General features: G+C 42.9%; 1 protein-coding gene across 1 annotated transcript in view; it reads right to left on the reverse strand.

Annotated features, from left to right (window-relative positions):
* The window catches only part of LOC126419265 (uncharacterized), a 43,722-nt gene extending 32,470 nt beyond the window's left edge, over window positions 1-11,252 (reverse strand). The window contains exon 1 of the mRNA XM_050086423.1: window positions 11,111-11,252. Within this exon, the coding sequence (XP_049942380.1) occupies window positions 11,111-11,182 (72 nt within the window). The 5' untranslated portion in view covers window positions 11,183-11,252. The remainder of the gene's footprint in view (window positions 1-11,110) is intronic.
* Window positions 11,253-15,864: the final 4,612 nt, after the last annotated feature.

Genomic DNA, 15,864 nt, shown 5'->3' on the forward strand with positions numbered 1-15,864 from the left:
CAGAACTTCCTTTTCTGCGTTCTCTTTTTATTTCGACGATGCACAGAGAGCACAACTACTAGCTCTTCAAGGTCCACTTCAATATTGAGCTCAAACTAAAGAGATTCCTGTGGCGGCTCTGCTGGCAAACGAACTAGCAGACCGGAGAATGCGTCTTTTGTTTTTGCTGCCCTGCACCTTCAGCTGTTTGAAACAAGCCGCAGAAGATAAGAAATCAAATACTTGTACTGCGAAGAACAGTTTGTAGGCTGAGGTGCCGACAGTGCAGATGCTGAGACCTTATGAATCCCTGTGCAGATTTTGCAGCTTGACGTGAAATCTGAACGACGAGGCTGAATTAGTCAGCTGTTGCTAGGTGCCGCCGTATCTGTTTGTATTGCCTGTTCACCACCTGCTACTGAGCGTATCTCTGTTTGTCATTACTCACGCAATGTGCTCTTAAGGTAAAAGAGGGCCTTCTGCCACCACGCTCGATCTTTCGAAGAGTCACCAGTGATAATGCCATTTTTGGTCATGATACTATTACAAGAAAGGTGTTCAACAAAGGTAACAAGAACATGAAGAAATAAACGAGAGTGAGTTTGGCAGAAGTGGTAGTTGCTAACCTACATAAAAGACGATCTAAGAACATTCGTTTCAAATCCAGCAAACCCAGAACTTCCTTTGAATCTCAAACACATCACATACCGATTAAATCAACGAAACACGTCAAAAACCTGTTTTCCTATGACTGCCGGAAATGTAATGCTGAGAAGGCAATACACTCGGTTAAGTAGAATCACAGAGAATTCCAGAAATAAACCAGAATTCCGAAACAAATGAAAAGCCTACACTTTTGATCCCAGAATGCGCCACGGGCGCTGCTCCGCCCCCCTTCCCCTCCCACCCCCACCTGTTACGAACGCGTGTGAATATATGGAGATTACAGTCCATAACTGGACGAAATTCATGTTACAACCATAAGTTATTTTGAGTGAACGCTTCATTGACGACTAATTTTAGTAGAAAGCATCATTTTAAAGTCAACCAACCGAATAGTATAACACAAGAAGAAAATGTACAATTATTTTTTCAAAAATCATAGTAGTCTGCTGAAAACTACGTATATATGCACACGTAACAATAAATAATAACCTCTTGGTTAAGTTCACATGTAGAACGTCAAATATAAGTCAAATGTTGCCTTCGTCGAGAAAATTTACTTCGACATCTGAAAGAAAACTCCGTTCAGATGTTGGCAGTTTATGCACTGCTCCACGTGCACCACTGCTCTGAGCCATTTAAGCAGTAATTCTGGCCATAGGCCCGCTACATACGCAAATCAAAAGGGAAGAAACTATAATATGTGGTGAAATGGGAAGTACTCTCTGTCACGCACTTCACTTTAATTAGCGGAGTATGAATGTAGACGTAGACATCGATGGAAATATAAATGAACACATCTCCACTGCTACCTAAAATACTCGATCTCCCTTACTTCCTGCAGATACAGATTACATGCAGTAGTTCCACAGTGTGCCCGAGAAGTTCTCGTGTACCTATAATAAAACAGGATACGCACGTTATATACTGGAGTCCTTACAAATGAAAACTGTACACCCAGTGGATCTACCCGTATATGTGCATAATCGTACCTTGCACAACCCATACAGTCCTTGACTTACACTGAAGAGCCAAAGAAACTGGTACACCTGCCTAATATCGTTTAGGGTCCCGCGAGCAGACAGAAGTGCCGCAACACGGCGTCGCATGGACTCGACTAATGTCTGAAGTAGTGCTGGAAAGAACTGATACCATGAATCCTGAACAGCCCGTTTCAAGGCATCCCAGATAATAATGTTCATGTCTGGGAGTTTGCTGGCCAGAGGAAGTGTTTAAACCCAGAAGAGTGCCCCTGGAGCCGCTCTGTAGCAATTCTGGACGTGAGGGGTGTCGCTTTGTCCTTCTGGAATTGCCCACAGCTGTCGGAATGCGCAATGGACATGAATTGATGCAGGTGATCAGATAGGATGCTTACGTACGTGTAATCTGTCAGTTTTACCTAGACGTATCAGGGGTCCCTTGTCACTCCAACTGCACACGCCCCACACCATTACAGAGCCTCCACCATCTTGAACAGTCCCCTGCTGACATGCAGGGTGCATGGATCCATGAGGTTGTCTTCAAAACTGTACACGTCCATTCGCTCGATACAATTTGAAGCGAGACTCGTCTGACCAGGCAACATATTTCCAGTCCAATGTCGGTGGTGACGGTCCCAGGCAAGACGTAAGGCTTTGTGTCGTGGAGTCATCAAAAGTTCACGAGTGGTCCTTCGCCTCCGAAAGCCCCTATCGATGAAGTTCCGTTGGGTGGTTCGCCACACTGACACTTGTTGATAGCACAGCATTGAAATCTGCAGCAATTTGATGAAGGGTTGAACTTCTGTCAAGTTGAACGATTCTCTTTAGTCGTCGTTGGTCCTGTTCTTGCAAGCTCTTTTACTAACCGCAGTGATGTCGGAGACAAGATGTTTTAGCGGCTTCCTAATATTAACGGTACTGTCGTGAAATGGTCGTACGGGAAAATCCCCACGTCATCGCTACCTATGAGATGCCGTGTCCCATCGCTCGTGCTCCGACTATAACACCACGTTCAAACTTACTTCAATCTTGATAACCTGTCATTGTAGCAGCAGTAACCGATCTAACAACTGCGCCAGACAGTTGTTGTCTTATATAGGCGTTGCCGACCCCACCTTCGTGTTCTACCTGTTTACCTCTGTATATGAATACGCATAACTGTACTAGTTTCATTGGCACTTCAATGTATTACGGAGCGCCACAGGGTTATGCTTCAAAAAGATCCAAAACAATTCTACGTCTTATACCGGCTTTGAGACAGATGGGATTAGATTATTCAACACACAGTTGTTGGAAGTGGTTAGGTGTGGCCAGGTATCGTGATAACATCCCGGGCCATCTCATCTTCCTTAGATCAGAAAACCGTGTTCCTCGTATTTGAGATATGTAGCACATTCATCAGAAAATAACGAGGTATGAGGGAGGGGCTCAGGAGGAGATACAAGCATGCGCCAGATTCTGGGTAATGACTTTGTCGGCGCACCTGATGCTCACAACGTCGTCGCTTGCCGAAACACATTGAGGTGAAAAAATCATGGATAGCGGCAATGCTTTGCTGGCGCTATCGTTTGTACTTACGTGATTATCATACGAAAAGGCTACAGACGTCAATATGACCTCACAAGGAAGTTAAGATACTTTGAACACGGAATTTTACTTTGGAGCGAGACACATTTGACATTCCAGTTCGGAAATCGTCAGGGAATGCAATATACCTCCACAGCGTCAAAAGTGTGTCGAGAATACGAAATTTAAGGCATTACCTCTCACCACGGACAAGCTGTGGTCATCGTCCTTAAATTACTGATCGAGAGCAACGGTGTCTGCATAGAGTTTTCATTGTGAACAGACAAACAACATTGCGTGAAATCACTGTGGGACATACAACAAACGTATCCGTTAGGATAGTGTGGTGAAATTTGGTATTAAATGGTTATGGTAGCAGACAACATACGCGAGTGCCTTTTCTAACAACACGACATCGCCTGCAGCGCGTCCCCTGGGCTCGTGACCGTATGAGTTGGACCCTAGACTATTGGAAAACCGGGCCTGGTCAGGTGAGTCCCGATATCAGTGGTAAGGTCTGATGGTAGGGTTCGAGCCTGGCGCAGACCCCTCGGAGCCATGGCCCCAAGTTGTCAACAAGGCGCTGTGCTAGCTGGTGGTGGCTTCATAATGTGTGTGTGTGTAATGTGTGTGTGTGTGGGGGGGAGGGGGGGGGTGAGTGGGCGGGTGGGTATGTGCTCGCGAGCGCGCTTACTTGGAATGGACTGGGTTCTCTGGTCCAGCTGAGCCAACTGAGACCATTTGCAACCATTCATGGACTTCCTGTTTCCAAGCAACGGTGGAATGTTTATGGATAACAATGCTTCATGTCACCTGGTTGCCATTGTTCGCAATTGGTTTGAAGAATATTCTGGACAATTCAAGCGAACGGTTTGGCTACCCAGATCTCCCGAAATGAATCCCGTCGAACTTCCATGACACACCTCGCACAAAATCCTGCACCAGCCACATTTTGGCAATTATCGGCGGCTATAGGGGCAGCAGGGCTCAATACTTCTGCAGAGGACTTCCGAGTTCTTATTGAGTTTATGCCAAGTCAAACGGTTCAAATGGCTCTGAGCACTTTGGGACTTAACATCTATGGTCATCAGTCTCCTAGAATTTAGAACTACTTAAACCTAACTAACCTAAGGACATCACACAACACCCAGTCATCACGAGGCAGAGAAAATCCCTGACCCCGCCGGGAATCGAAACCGGGAACCCGGGCGCGTATGCCAAGTCGAGTTGCTGCATTATGATGTGCAAGAACTGGCACAACATTAGTATGTACCCCATGACTCGTGTCACCTCAGAGTATTGTGTACATTGGATAAAGACATCCGGCCGTTCACATTGTATTAACAAAGAACGATAAGCTGCAGCTAGCTCCTCCGTTTCTTTAGATAATTCATTCACAAAAATCTAAATTCTTTCATTTTCAAATTCAAATCTTTTCAATGTAAACACCGGTTGCTGGCCACAGTACTTAAAAGTTCAATTGACATTTGTGAATGTACTTCATTGGAGACTGTAAAGTAACTGAGCGATGGTAGCAAACATTATCTCTCCCGTTTTCTGAAGGGAAACCTTGTACATTACCCTGTGAATTTGTAACTGTTGCATCTGTCATCTAAGTGGACACAGATTTCGCTGGAAATGTGTATTAGATTAGAAGTACTTTTAATTCCAGCAGACCGTTGGGGAATCCTCCCGGACGTAGAACGTCAGGGATGCGGAGTAACTAAAAGAGTTTAAACATACACAGTCCAGTCACACTGACTGGATCATCATGTTCGACGTCATCGTGCAATAACCACTAACAGACGGCAGGTGGTAGTAGTAGCAGTGGAGGGTATGTAAAATGTTTCAGGGGGATGCAGAAAACAGTAGAGTCATTGTCGTAATACAGAAACGGAGCGATTTTCCTGAGTTCCAAAAGGTCATGATCATTGGCTTTCGGGCCAAGGGTGGAAGCTTTTTCAAAACAGCTAAGTTTGTAAATTGTTCGCGTGCTGCAATGGTTGAAGCATACCATACACTGCAAAATGGTGCTAACTGAAAACCGCTTTGAGGAAACTGTGATGCGCCACGGCCCAAAGATGACGTAGATGAACGACGGCTGTGGAGATGTGTACAGGCGAATAGAAGTACAACCACTGATCAACTGACCCCCAGATGAACCAAAGGGCTACCAACAGTGTCTCCTCAACGACTGTTCAGCGAAAGTTGCTGCGTCTGGGCCTCTACACCGAACGCCTTTTTTGTGCACCATGTTGACTGTTGTTCATTGACCACGAAGGCTAGAATTTGTACGCCAATACTGGAACTGGTCGTCCGCGGAGTGGTGGCAGGTGTCCTTTCAAGATGATAACATTTTACGCTCCATCGGACAGATGGCCGTTGGCGGTTATTGTCCTGCAATAACCTTCGTATGAGTCCAGGCCAGAGGAGGGAGCGTTATACTCTTGGGAATGTTTTCGTGGTATTCCCTGGGTACTGGGAGTATGTGTCTTCTGAGAGTTGGTTACCAACCCCCTTCTAGGAGGACCGGGATTTTCTTTCGGGGTTGTGTCCCTTAGCCGATATGTTCCGGTTATTTAAAGGCGCCGGGAATAAGTTCGCCTTTCATCCTTTCCCATTGGCTTTGTAGCCCGTATTCACTGTGTGTCATACATTGTCTAGGGGTCTCACGACTCATGCCCTCAAGGATGTGGGAGTCTGGTTTGTTGGTAGAGTCGGCCGTGGTGGCCGTTGCGGTTTTAGGCGCTGCAGTCCGGACCTGCGGGACTGCTACGGTCGCAGGTTCGAATCCTGCCTCGGGTGTGGATGTGTGTGATGACCTTAGGTTAGTTAGGTTTAAGTACTAAGTTCTAGGGGACTGATGACCTAAGATGTTAAGTCTCATAGTGCTCAGAGCCATTTGAAGCATTTTTGTTGGTAGAGCTGCATTGATTTCTCAAATTTCATTGGACTTTTCCCAGAGTTTTGTTTCTGCAAACAGGTATCGGAGCCTGAGCAGACTCCAGGGTCCTTTGCCAAACTTTGATTGTTGGAGAATAGAAAAGAGAAATGCAAGACACCCTCAGTCCTCGAAACCTAATACCACTGGGTCCGAAAGAGTAAGAGCTGGCCAAGGGAGGCCGATAGGAAAGAAAACAGAAAAAGCCTGATACAAGTAAGTGGTAGTAATGTCAGGCTTAGCTAAGGGACCATGTGGTTGCCACCCACAAACTGCCAAGACAGGACAAGTCCCCTGGGGGGACTACTCTTTATCTGGAATCTCACCAACTGACCTGTCTGGCATGGGTGACCCTACTGGGATCATAGTTCCCGCCAGCATAGCTCAGTGGATCACACAAACCTCCCCACCAACGTTAAGGTGGCAGTCCTTGAGGAGGTATTTCCTGGGTAATCTCGTAATTATGGAAAGTTTAATGGATAAACAGAAGTGCGTATCTGTCCTTGGACTTCCATCTGTACATGCGGTTTGTGATTTCCTCAGCACAATAGCATCTACCAGCAGGACAATGCAACATGTCAAAAGCTCACAGTCTACCTGCGTAGTTTGAAGAGAATCAGGATGAGTTTACTGTGTTCCTATGACCACCAAACTCCCCAGGTTGAAACCCAAGCGAGAATCTGTGGGATCATCTCGAGCGGGCTGCTCGTGCTTTGGACCCTCAACCGAGAAACCTAGTGCAGTTGGCCATCTGAAGGTGTCACCATGGTTCGAGAATACCTCATTGTATTCCTGCACGTCCGTGCTGCAAAAGTTGATTATTCAGGATTTTGACAGGTGATACGTTCATGTAACTGGATCGTGTATTTTCATTTAAAACAAACTAATCAGAAAACATGTAAATGTTCATTGCACTGAGGCGCATATGATAATTCTCAGGTTATTGTAGCCATCATCATCAAACAGAAAAATCATTTTACATCACTTATCTACATCAATCGCATTACTGCACTGAATTTATACAGAAGTTAGATTTATATAACAATCGCGTTATTTGATATTATTAATGACATATACACATCAGTGCTGGCCGCTGTGGCCGAGCGGTTCTAGGCGCTTCAGTCTGGAACCGCGCGACCGCTACGGTCGCAGGTTCGAATCCTGCCTCGGGCATGGATGTGTGTGATGTCCTTAGTTAGGTTTAAGTAATTTTAGGGGACTGATGACCTCAGATGTTAAGTCCCATAGTGCTCAGAGCCATTTGAACCAATATACACATCAGTCGGTTCTGTTAAGAAATTCATCAGTGGAACAGAAAGAGTTAGTAAATTCTTCAAACTCCTTTTGAACTGAACGTAATTACTAATTAAACTTTTTAAGCTGCTGAAAATTTACTGAAGACCGTGTTCGTGAATAATCGACACCATTCTGGATCAAAGTAAATGACTTTAAATTTTTGTGAAGATTATTCTTATTTTTAGTATCGATTCTACGAACTGAACTGTTGGTTTCAAAAAGGGGATCAACTTTTAAATATTGCGAAAAAGTAGTCAGATCCTCAGTCCCTTCACTAGGCCTCTTTGCGACATTCTTGAGTGCACACCACAAGTAATTCGTATTACATGTTTTCGCACTAGAGAGCTTTAGCTTGTTTTGATGAGTTACCCCCCCCCCCCCCCCCAAAAAAAGATCCTGCACGACATAAAAATTAGCAAAGTATACTAAATTTTTAATTTTATATCACCTACATTAAACGTATTTGCAATTGTGATAATGGACAACCATCAGCTGTAGAAAGGAATGATGACAACGAAAATTTGTGCATGACCAAAGGAACCTCCCATCATAATTCAGAATAACACAGGCACTGCAGTATCATATTTCTGTCACCTATGTCTGATAGCATCCGCACTGCAAATAGGGAGTTGTTTAGGCGTTTCAGCAGTTTTTGGTATGCTCCTGCCAGTTATTATCGAGCTGTAACCCCAAGAAATTAACTTCTTTTACCTTAGTGGTTTTCAGTTTGGCGCTAATTACCCCATGAGGGTAAAACGAAACTTTCTCAGAGGTAAAGCAAAATTGGTTGTTATGATTTAGTGACTATCCTAAAATATTTTTTAAAGTAATCGCTGTTGTCACTATTGCAGTATACTCTAATATATATCTGATCATCAGCAATTTGACGTACTCTACTATATTGAAACGTCCTCTACATTCTTCAGCGGTACGAATTCCTGATAGTTCCATTAATTTTCTGTTGTCATCTACCTACCCTGCTTCCATTAGTTTGCCTTCCCATTTCTCTGTTATTTCTTGGAATCCAGAAAAAAACTTCCTATGTCCCGCTTCCTGATTACTGTCCAGGCCATATCAAATTTTTATCATCAATACCATAGTTATATTCCTTGATCCATTTAGTTGTATTACTCTCTGCATAATTTTTAATGTACATCTCTGCACTGCTCTGTGAGTTACCCTCAAATTTTGAACGGCTTTCGTGTTAAAACACCATGTCTCACTGTCATGAGTAAAAACTGGTAGTATGGACGCTTTGTAGACGTTCAGTTGTAAAAAATAAAAATAAAAGCATCATTCTGAAAACTTAATTAGTTTACCAAGAACACTTGATGTTATCTTCACCTTTTGTTTACTTCTTTTGCGGTCCAGTAGCTTGAAAATTTAATTAGTTTACCAAGAGCACTGAAGAACATTTTTAATTTTCTATTTACTTCTTTTGCTGTCCATCTAGTGCTACTAGTTACCACTCGTTGTCAATAATATAATTTAATAGCACCTGTTTTTGTGATTTATGAAACTGATGTGTGATAATCAGTGGTACAAGACCAGTTTCTGTGAATAAAGGAATATTTTCAGATAGTGTATTACGATGGAAAGTACAGTTTTTTGAACATCGGAAAGGCAACACAGTGTAAAGAGATTTCAACGAAACAACACTGGTATCAGGAGTATTTACGCTGATATTCGATGATTAGTACTTACCACTATAGGAAGAACTCTTAAAAATACCGATTTCATTACTCACAGTTCACAGATTGGGACATAGAGCTTCGCTCATGGTAGTAATGAAAATATAAGTAAAGAACGAATTAATTTGACACATGACTTACGACATGCAGTGGTGGACACCAAACAAAACACAAAGCTGTGAGAAATAAACAAAACAAAATGCCCTAAAATATCCTACCGACTCGATACTTCTTGATGTAGTGAAAAACGTAGAACTAGCGAGAGTTTTATTTGCATTGTACCTGAAATTAGTTGAAATCTGACATTTTAGGTTTTCTATTCCATAATGTACTTGGACTTTCCTGGACAGTTTGGTATATAATATATTAAAATCAGACAATCGTCAGATCTTCAAATAATATTTTGACTGTTTACGTATGACGTCAAATTTCGCGGGTACGCATATAGTGTCACAGTTGAGCAGTCATATCTTGGGAAGAAGACTCTGAATTTCTTTATTTTGTGCCTATTGCTACGTCTCAGAAGTTGGCATTACGAATAAACAAATCAGTCCTTTCTTTCTGATACTAGTTTTCGTTGAAAGTAGTGTGATTATCGGCTGTTTTTGTAGTAAGCTAAATCCTGTTGCTTCTTATACATAAATAAAATGACTAAGCACAGAAGTAACTTCAAGAAACTCAAATTTGAGGGTAACAGATATGTGAGACCTGCAGTTTCTTCTGAAGTACTTGAAAACACGATGAAAAGCAATGTCATACTTTGCGTCCACATGCACCAAACACTTCGTGTAAATATAGGAAAACTGAATTTTCTGGCACCTTGTATGAATTTGCACATAAACTTTCTCTTTCTTTGGTAGTAATGGAGGCAATCAAACCTATTTACAGAGATTTGGCAAATCCTGAGCTAGGAAAGAAGTGTTTAGATGGGAAAATCCAGATCGTGAATGAGTCCTTCAGTAATGTTGTGTGGTACCGTGTGCCTAAATGTGTATTTGTTGGCTTTATGACTCTAAAGTTAGCAATGTCTGATGCTGTAATAGATTTTAATGGTGGAAACTATGAAAGATTTAAGGTTCTGGAGAAGTTAGGGGTCAGATTTGGACAGAACACAGCTAAAGGACTGCGGGAACTGGTTGAGCGTCGTGTACGTAAAGCAGAGTTGGCTGCTCAGCAAATGACAAAAGAAGTAAGAAAAAAAAGGATACAAGCACTGGGCTGTTGTGACACTGAAGAAGACACAGACTATGGGCCAGGCAATTCTAGTGCATAAAGGAGGCGGAAATGTAAGTCTGTATAAGAATTTCTAATGAAGAAAGTTTTAAATCTCGGTATCTCTGAATTACATTTTTTGCAATAAATGACCCGTTTTTTAAAAAAGTACTGATGGTAGAGATATGAAATTTTCACAGCATGCCAAGTGTGAGAGTCAACACATATGAAAATAGAATAATTAAAATATTCTGAGTTGTTATGTTTTTATGTTCATTTATTTACAAAATTCTGTCAAGCATTGAGTGTTCGAAAAAGAAAAGATAACATGCCCCACAATACAATTTTAGTAATAAGCCTAGTTCAGTGTATCTAGAAAGGTGCACTCAAGAATTATGGAAAATTGTAAGTTGGTGCCTTAAAAGATAATGGATCACAAAATTGGCGGCATAGAACATACAATGTCCTCTTAACAATCATAAATAATTTGCCATTTTAAAATAGGAGTTAATTTTTATTTACATTGTAATTTTTAATTGGTCCCAACTTTTGTTGGAGGTACTGAATGACATCTGATGTACTCTGGTCTCAAAAAGGTTGGGAAACACCATTCTATCTGCCTGTCATATGGTAGGAGACTATAGTTTGCAGGACAAGGGGATAACAATATTCAGAACACAAGCTCTGGAAACGTGTTCCTGCCGAGGCCAACCTCGCGTGTAGTCTTTCTTTCTCCACAAAGTCTTGCCGTAGGCTACGTAGTGCGTTAACGACGGACTCACCGCAGCGAGGACGCAGCTGACTGCCAACAATAGCGGCGGCAGCAGGCGGAGGAGACGAGCAGCAGCAGCCATCGTGAGGCGCGGTGTGACGTGCAGCGGGCGGCTGGACCGTTTGTTTTATAGCCGTGTTACTATCTGCCGGGATGCGTGCTCCGCGCTCGCCACAGATAGAGATACGCACTGCCGGCCACTGCTCTTATGTCTCTGGACCTTCTCCCTCCCCCCCCCCCCCCCCCGCCCCCTCCATCTTAGAGTCTTATTCTGCGGCAAGGGACAACAAAAGCCAGCCTAGCCGCAGCAATCATCCAATGAGTGCTGTCGCACAGAGGACGTCAAGAACGGCACTCGCACTACGGTCCGAGTCTATAAACGAACGTCCTTCCTCCTACATTTCTCGTTTACTGACAGCGTTAACCTTTTCAAGTATGTGTATGTCCATCTTTTCAGAGATGGTTTCAGGACTGCGGCTGTTCAGTACAGATTGTCAAATCAAACACCTTTCAGCCGTCTACTTTCCGAACTTATTTTATTGGGCTCCTTGATTTGAAAATCTCCACTCTTCAGTCTCTTTTAACAATAGTAGGAAGCAAGAAGGTGCTTAAAACATCAATGTAGGCCTGTGCTGTGATGGTGCCACGCAGAACAACGAGGGGTGCAAGCCCCCTCCGTGAAAAACACGACCACCCCATAACATCACCTCCTCCGAATTTTACTGTTGGCACCACACACGTTGGCAGATGACGTTCACCGGTCATTCGCCATACCTACACCCTGCCATCAGATCGCTACATTGTGTGCCGTGATTCGTCACTTCACACAACGTCTTTCCACTGTTCAGTCGTCCCATGTTTACGCTCCTTACACCAAGTGAAGCGTCGTTTGGTATTTACCGGCGTGAGGTGTAGCTTATGAGTAGCCGCTCGACCATGAAATCCAAGTTTTCTCACCTTCGGCCTAACTATCGTACTACTTGCAGTGCATTCTGATGCAGTTTGGAATTCCTGTGTGGTGGTGTGGATGTCTGCCTATTACACATTACGACCCTCTTCAACTGTCGGCGGTCTCTGTCAGTCGACTGACGAGGTCGGCCTGTACGCTTCTGTGCTGGACGTGTACCTTCACATTTCCACTTCACTATCACACCGGAAAGAGTGGACCTAGGGATGTTTAGGAGTGTGGAAATCTCATGTACAGACGTATGACTCAGGTGACAACCAATCACCTGGCCACGTTCGAAGACCGTGAGTTCCTCGGAGCACCCCATTCTGCTCTCTCACGATGTCTAATGACTACTGAGGTCGCTGATATGGAGTACGTGGCAGTAGGTGGCACCACAAAGCACCTAATATAAAACACGTATGTTTTTGTGGGTGTCCGGATACTTTCGATCACATAGTGTATCACTTACACGTTTCTGTAGCCGAAAATCTGTAAGGTCATTACACGTAGGAACACTACTGCCAGCTTTGAAGTGCTAATGGCAAGCTGTTGCATGTGAAAGTAAAAGCCAACTATAGTGGTGCAACAACATGAGACGTAGTCATAGAAATATTAACAAAATCGCGTTGCGCGATTGGCTGAGACAGCGACTCGAAACTGCCGTGCCATATCCACTGGACTGTCTGGGAGTTTCTTACGCCGTTTCAACTATAAATTACTGAGTAACCTTTGACTACAGTATGGAGTGCCCGCTAGAATTTTCACCTTGGCTACTTCACTCCCCTGCTGTGTTTGTGTCATCAGTTTCTTCCTCAGCAATCTTTTCTAGTTTTTCTCGGTTCAACATGTAATGTTTAAAAATAGCGTCACTTCTCCACTTCCCAATTTGAGTGAACAGCTGAACTATCAATTGGCTATGCGATAAGACACATTAATTTAGTTGAACGACCAGGCACAACCATGTTGTCCACCTCAAATGCTTCGTTTGTTTTCCTATGCAACGTAATTTTGCAGGTATTAGCAACGGCAGTAACAACAAACTTATCGGAGGAAGCCATCAGCAGCAGTCAACTAGACAGAAACTGCAAACGCAGCATTTTTCCTTATTTTTCTTCCCTTTGTTCCGCCTCATATATTCGATGCTTCCAGTGCTGACATCAACACTGACGTGAAAAACTTAAGGATGACTTACGCATGATGTGTCACTCCCAAGTAACATAGCTCTACGAAATTTGGACCCTAAAAAGGAAGAGAAGGAAATGTAGTAGGTGAATATGGAATGGGAGCAATAAATAAAAGAGGAAACCGCCTGGTAGAATTTTGCACAGAGCATAACTTAATCATAGCTAATACTTGGTTCAAGAATCATGAAAGAAGTTTGTACACATGGAAGAGGCCTGGAGATACTGGAAGGTTCCAGATAGATTATATAATGGTAAGACAGAGATTTAGGAACCAGGTTTTAAATTGTAAGACATTTCCAGGGGCAGATGTGGACTCTGACCACAATCTATTGGTTATGAACTGTAGGTTAAAATAGAAGAAACTGCAAAAAGGTGGGAATATAAGGAGATGGGATGTGGGAAAACTTAAAGAAACACAGGTTATAGAGAGTTTCGGGGAGAGCATTAGGAAACAATTGACAGGGATGGGGGAGAGATACAGTGGAAGAAGAACGGGTAGCTTTGAGGGATGAAATAGTAAAGGCAGCAGAGTATCAAGCAGGTAAAAAGACGAGGGCTATCAGAAATCCTTGGGTAATAGAAGATATATTGAATTTGATTGATGAAAGGAGAAAATATAAAAATGCATTAAATGAAGCAGGGAAAAAGGAGATCGACAGGAAGAGATATGGCTAAGCAGGGATGGCTAGAGGACAAATGTAAGGATGTAGAGACATATATCACTAGGGGTAAGATAGATACCGCCTACAGGAAAATTAAAGAGAATTTTGGAGAAAAGAGAACCACTTGTATGAATATCAAGTGCTCAGATGGAAACCCAGTTCTAAGCAAAGAAGTGAAAGCGAAAGCCGGAAGTTGTATATAGAGGGTCGACACAAGGTCAATGTACTTGAGGACAATATTATGGAAATGGAAGAGGATGTAGATCAAGATGAAATGGGAGATATGATACTGTGAAGAGTTTGATACAGCACTGTCGATTACATCCCATTAGCATTACTGACAGCCTTGGGAGAGCCAGCCCTGACAAAACTCTACCATCTGGTGAGCAAATGTGTGAGACACGCGAAATACCCTCAGACTTCAAGAAGAAATAGTAATTCCAATCCCAAAGAAAGCAGGTGTTGACAGATGTGAAAATTACCGAACTATCAGTTTAATAAGTCATGGTTGTAAAATACTACCGCCAGTTTTTTACAGACGAGTGGAAAAACTGGTAGAAGCCGACATTGTGGAAGATCAGTTTGGATTTGATAGAAATGTTGGAACACGTGAGGCAATGCTGACCCTACGACTTATTTTGGAAGATAGATTAAGGAAAGGCAAACCTACGTTTCTAGCATTTGTAAAGTTAGAGAAAGCTTTTGACAATGTTGACTGGAACACTCTGTTTCAAATTCTAAAGGTGGCAGGGGTAAAATACAAAGAGCGAGAGGCTATTTACAATTTGTACAGAAACCAGATGGCCGTTATAAGAGTCGCGGGGCATGAAAGGGAAGCAGTGGTTGGGAAGGGAGTGAGACAGGGTTGTAGCCTATTCCCGATGTAGTTCAATCTGTACATTAAGCAAGCAGTAAAGGAAACAAAAGATAAATTCGGAGTAGGAATTAAAATCCATGGAGAAGAAATAAAAACTTTGAGGTTCGCCGATGACACTGTAATTCTGTCAGAGGCAGCAAAGGACCTGGAAGAGCAGTTGAACGGAATGGACAGTGTCTTGAAAGGAGGGTATAAGATGAACATCAACAAAAGCAAAACGAGGATAATGTAATGTAGTCGAATTAAGTCGGGTGATGCTGAGGGAGCTAGAGTAGGTAATGAGCCACTTAAAGTAGTAAATGAATTTTGCTATTTGGGGAGCAAAATAACTGATGATGGTCGAAGAAGAGGGGATATACATTGTAGAGTGGCAATGGCAAGGAAAGCGTTTCTGAAGAAGAGAAATTTTGTTAACGACGAGTATATATTTAAGTGTCAGGAAGTCATTTCCGAAAGTATTTGTATGGAAGTGTAACATGGACGATAAATAGTTTGGGCAAGAAGAGAATAGAAGTTTTCGAAATGTGGTGCTACAGAAGAATGCTGATGATTAGGTGGGTAGATCACATATCTAATGAGGAGGTACTGAATAGAATTGGGGAGAAGAGAAATCTGTGGCACAACTTGACTAGAAGAAGAGATTGGTTGGTAGGACATGTTCTTGGGCATCAAGAGATCACCAGTTTAGTATTGGAGGTCAGTGTGGAGGGCAAAAATCGTAGAGGGAGACCAAGAAATGAATACACTAAGCAGATTCAGAAGGATGTCGGTTGCAGTAGGTACTGGGAGATGAAGAAACTTCCACAGCATAGAGTAGCATGGAGAGGTGCACCATACCAGTCTCTGGACTGAAGACCTCAACAAAGAAACATAGAAATAACAGCTGCAGTGTAGTACACAAGGTAATTGAAGAAAATGTGATGAACTAAATATTACACTTTTATTCAAAACAAAGTAATGGCTCTGAAGTCACCACGCTTTGTGATTATTGTCCTGGACATTACAAAGGTGTGAAATGGTTCTTATCACAACGGACGTCAGTCTGCAATGTGCTCCGATGAAAGCCATTCTTCCGGCGGCGGAGGTGGCAAC

This window comes from Schistocerca serialis, chromosome 9, assembly GCF_023864345.2.
Source record: "Schistocerca serialis cubense isolate TAMUIC-IGC-003099 chromosome 9, iqSchSeri2.2, whole genome shotgun sequence".
NCBI lineage: Eukaryota > Metazoa > Arthropoda > Insecta > Orthoptera > Acrididae > Schistocerca > Schistocerca serialis.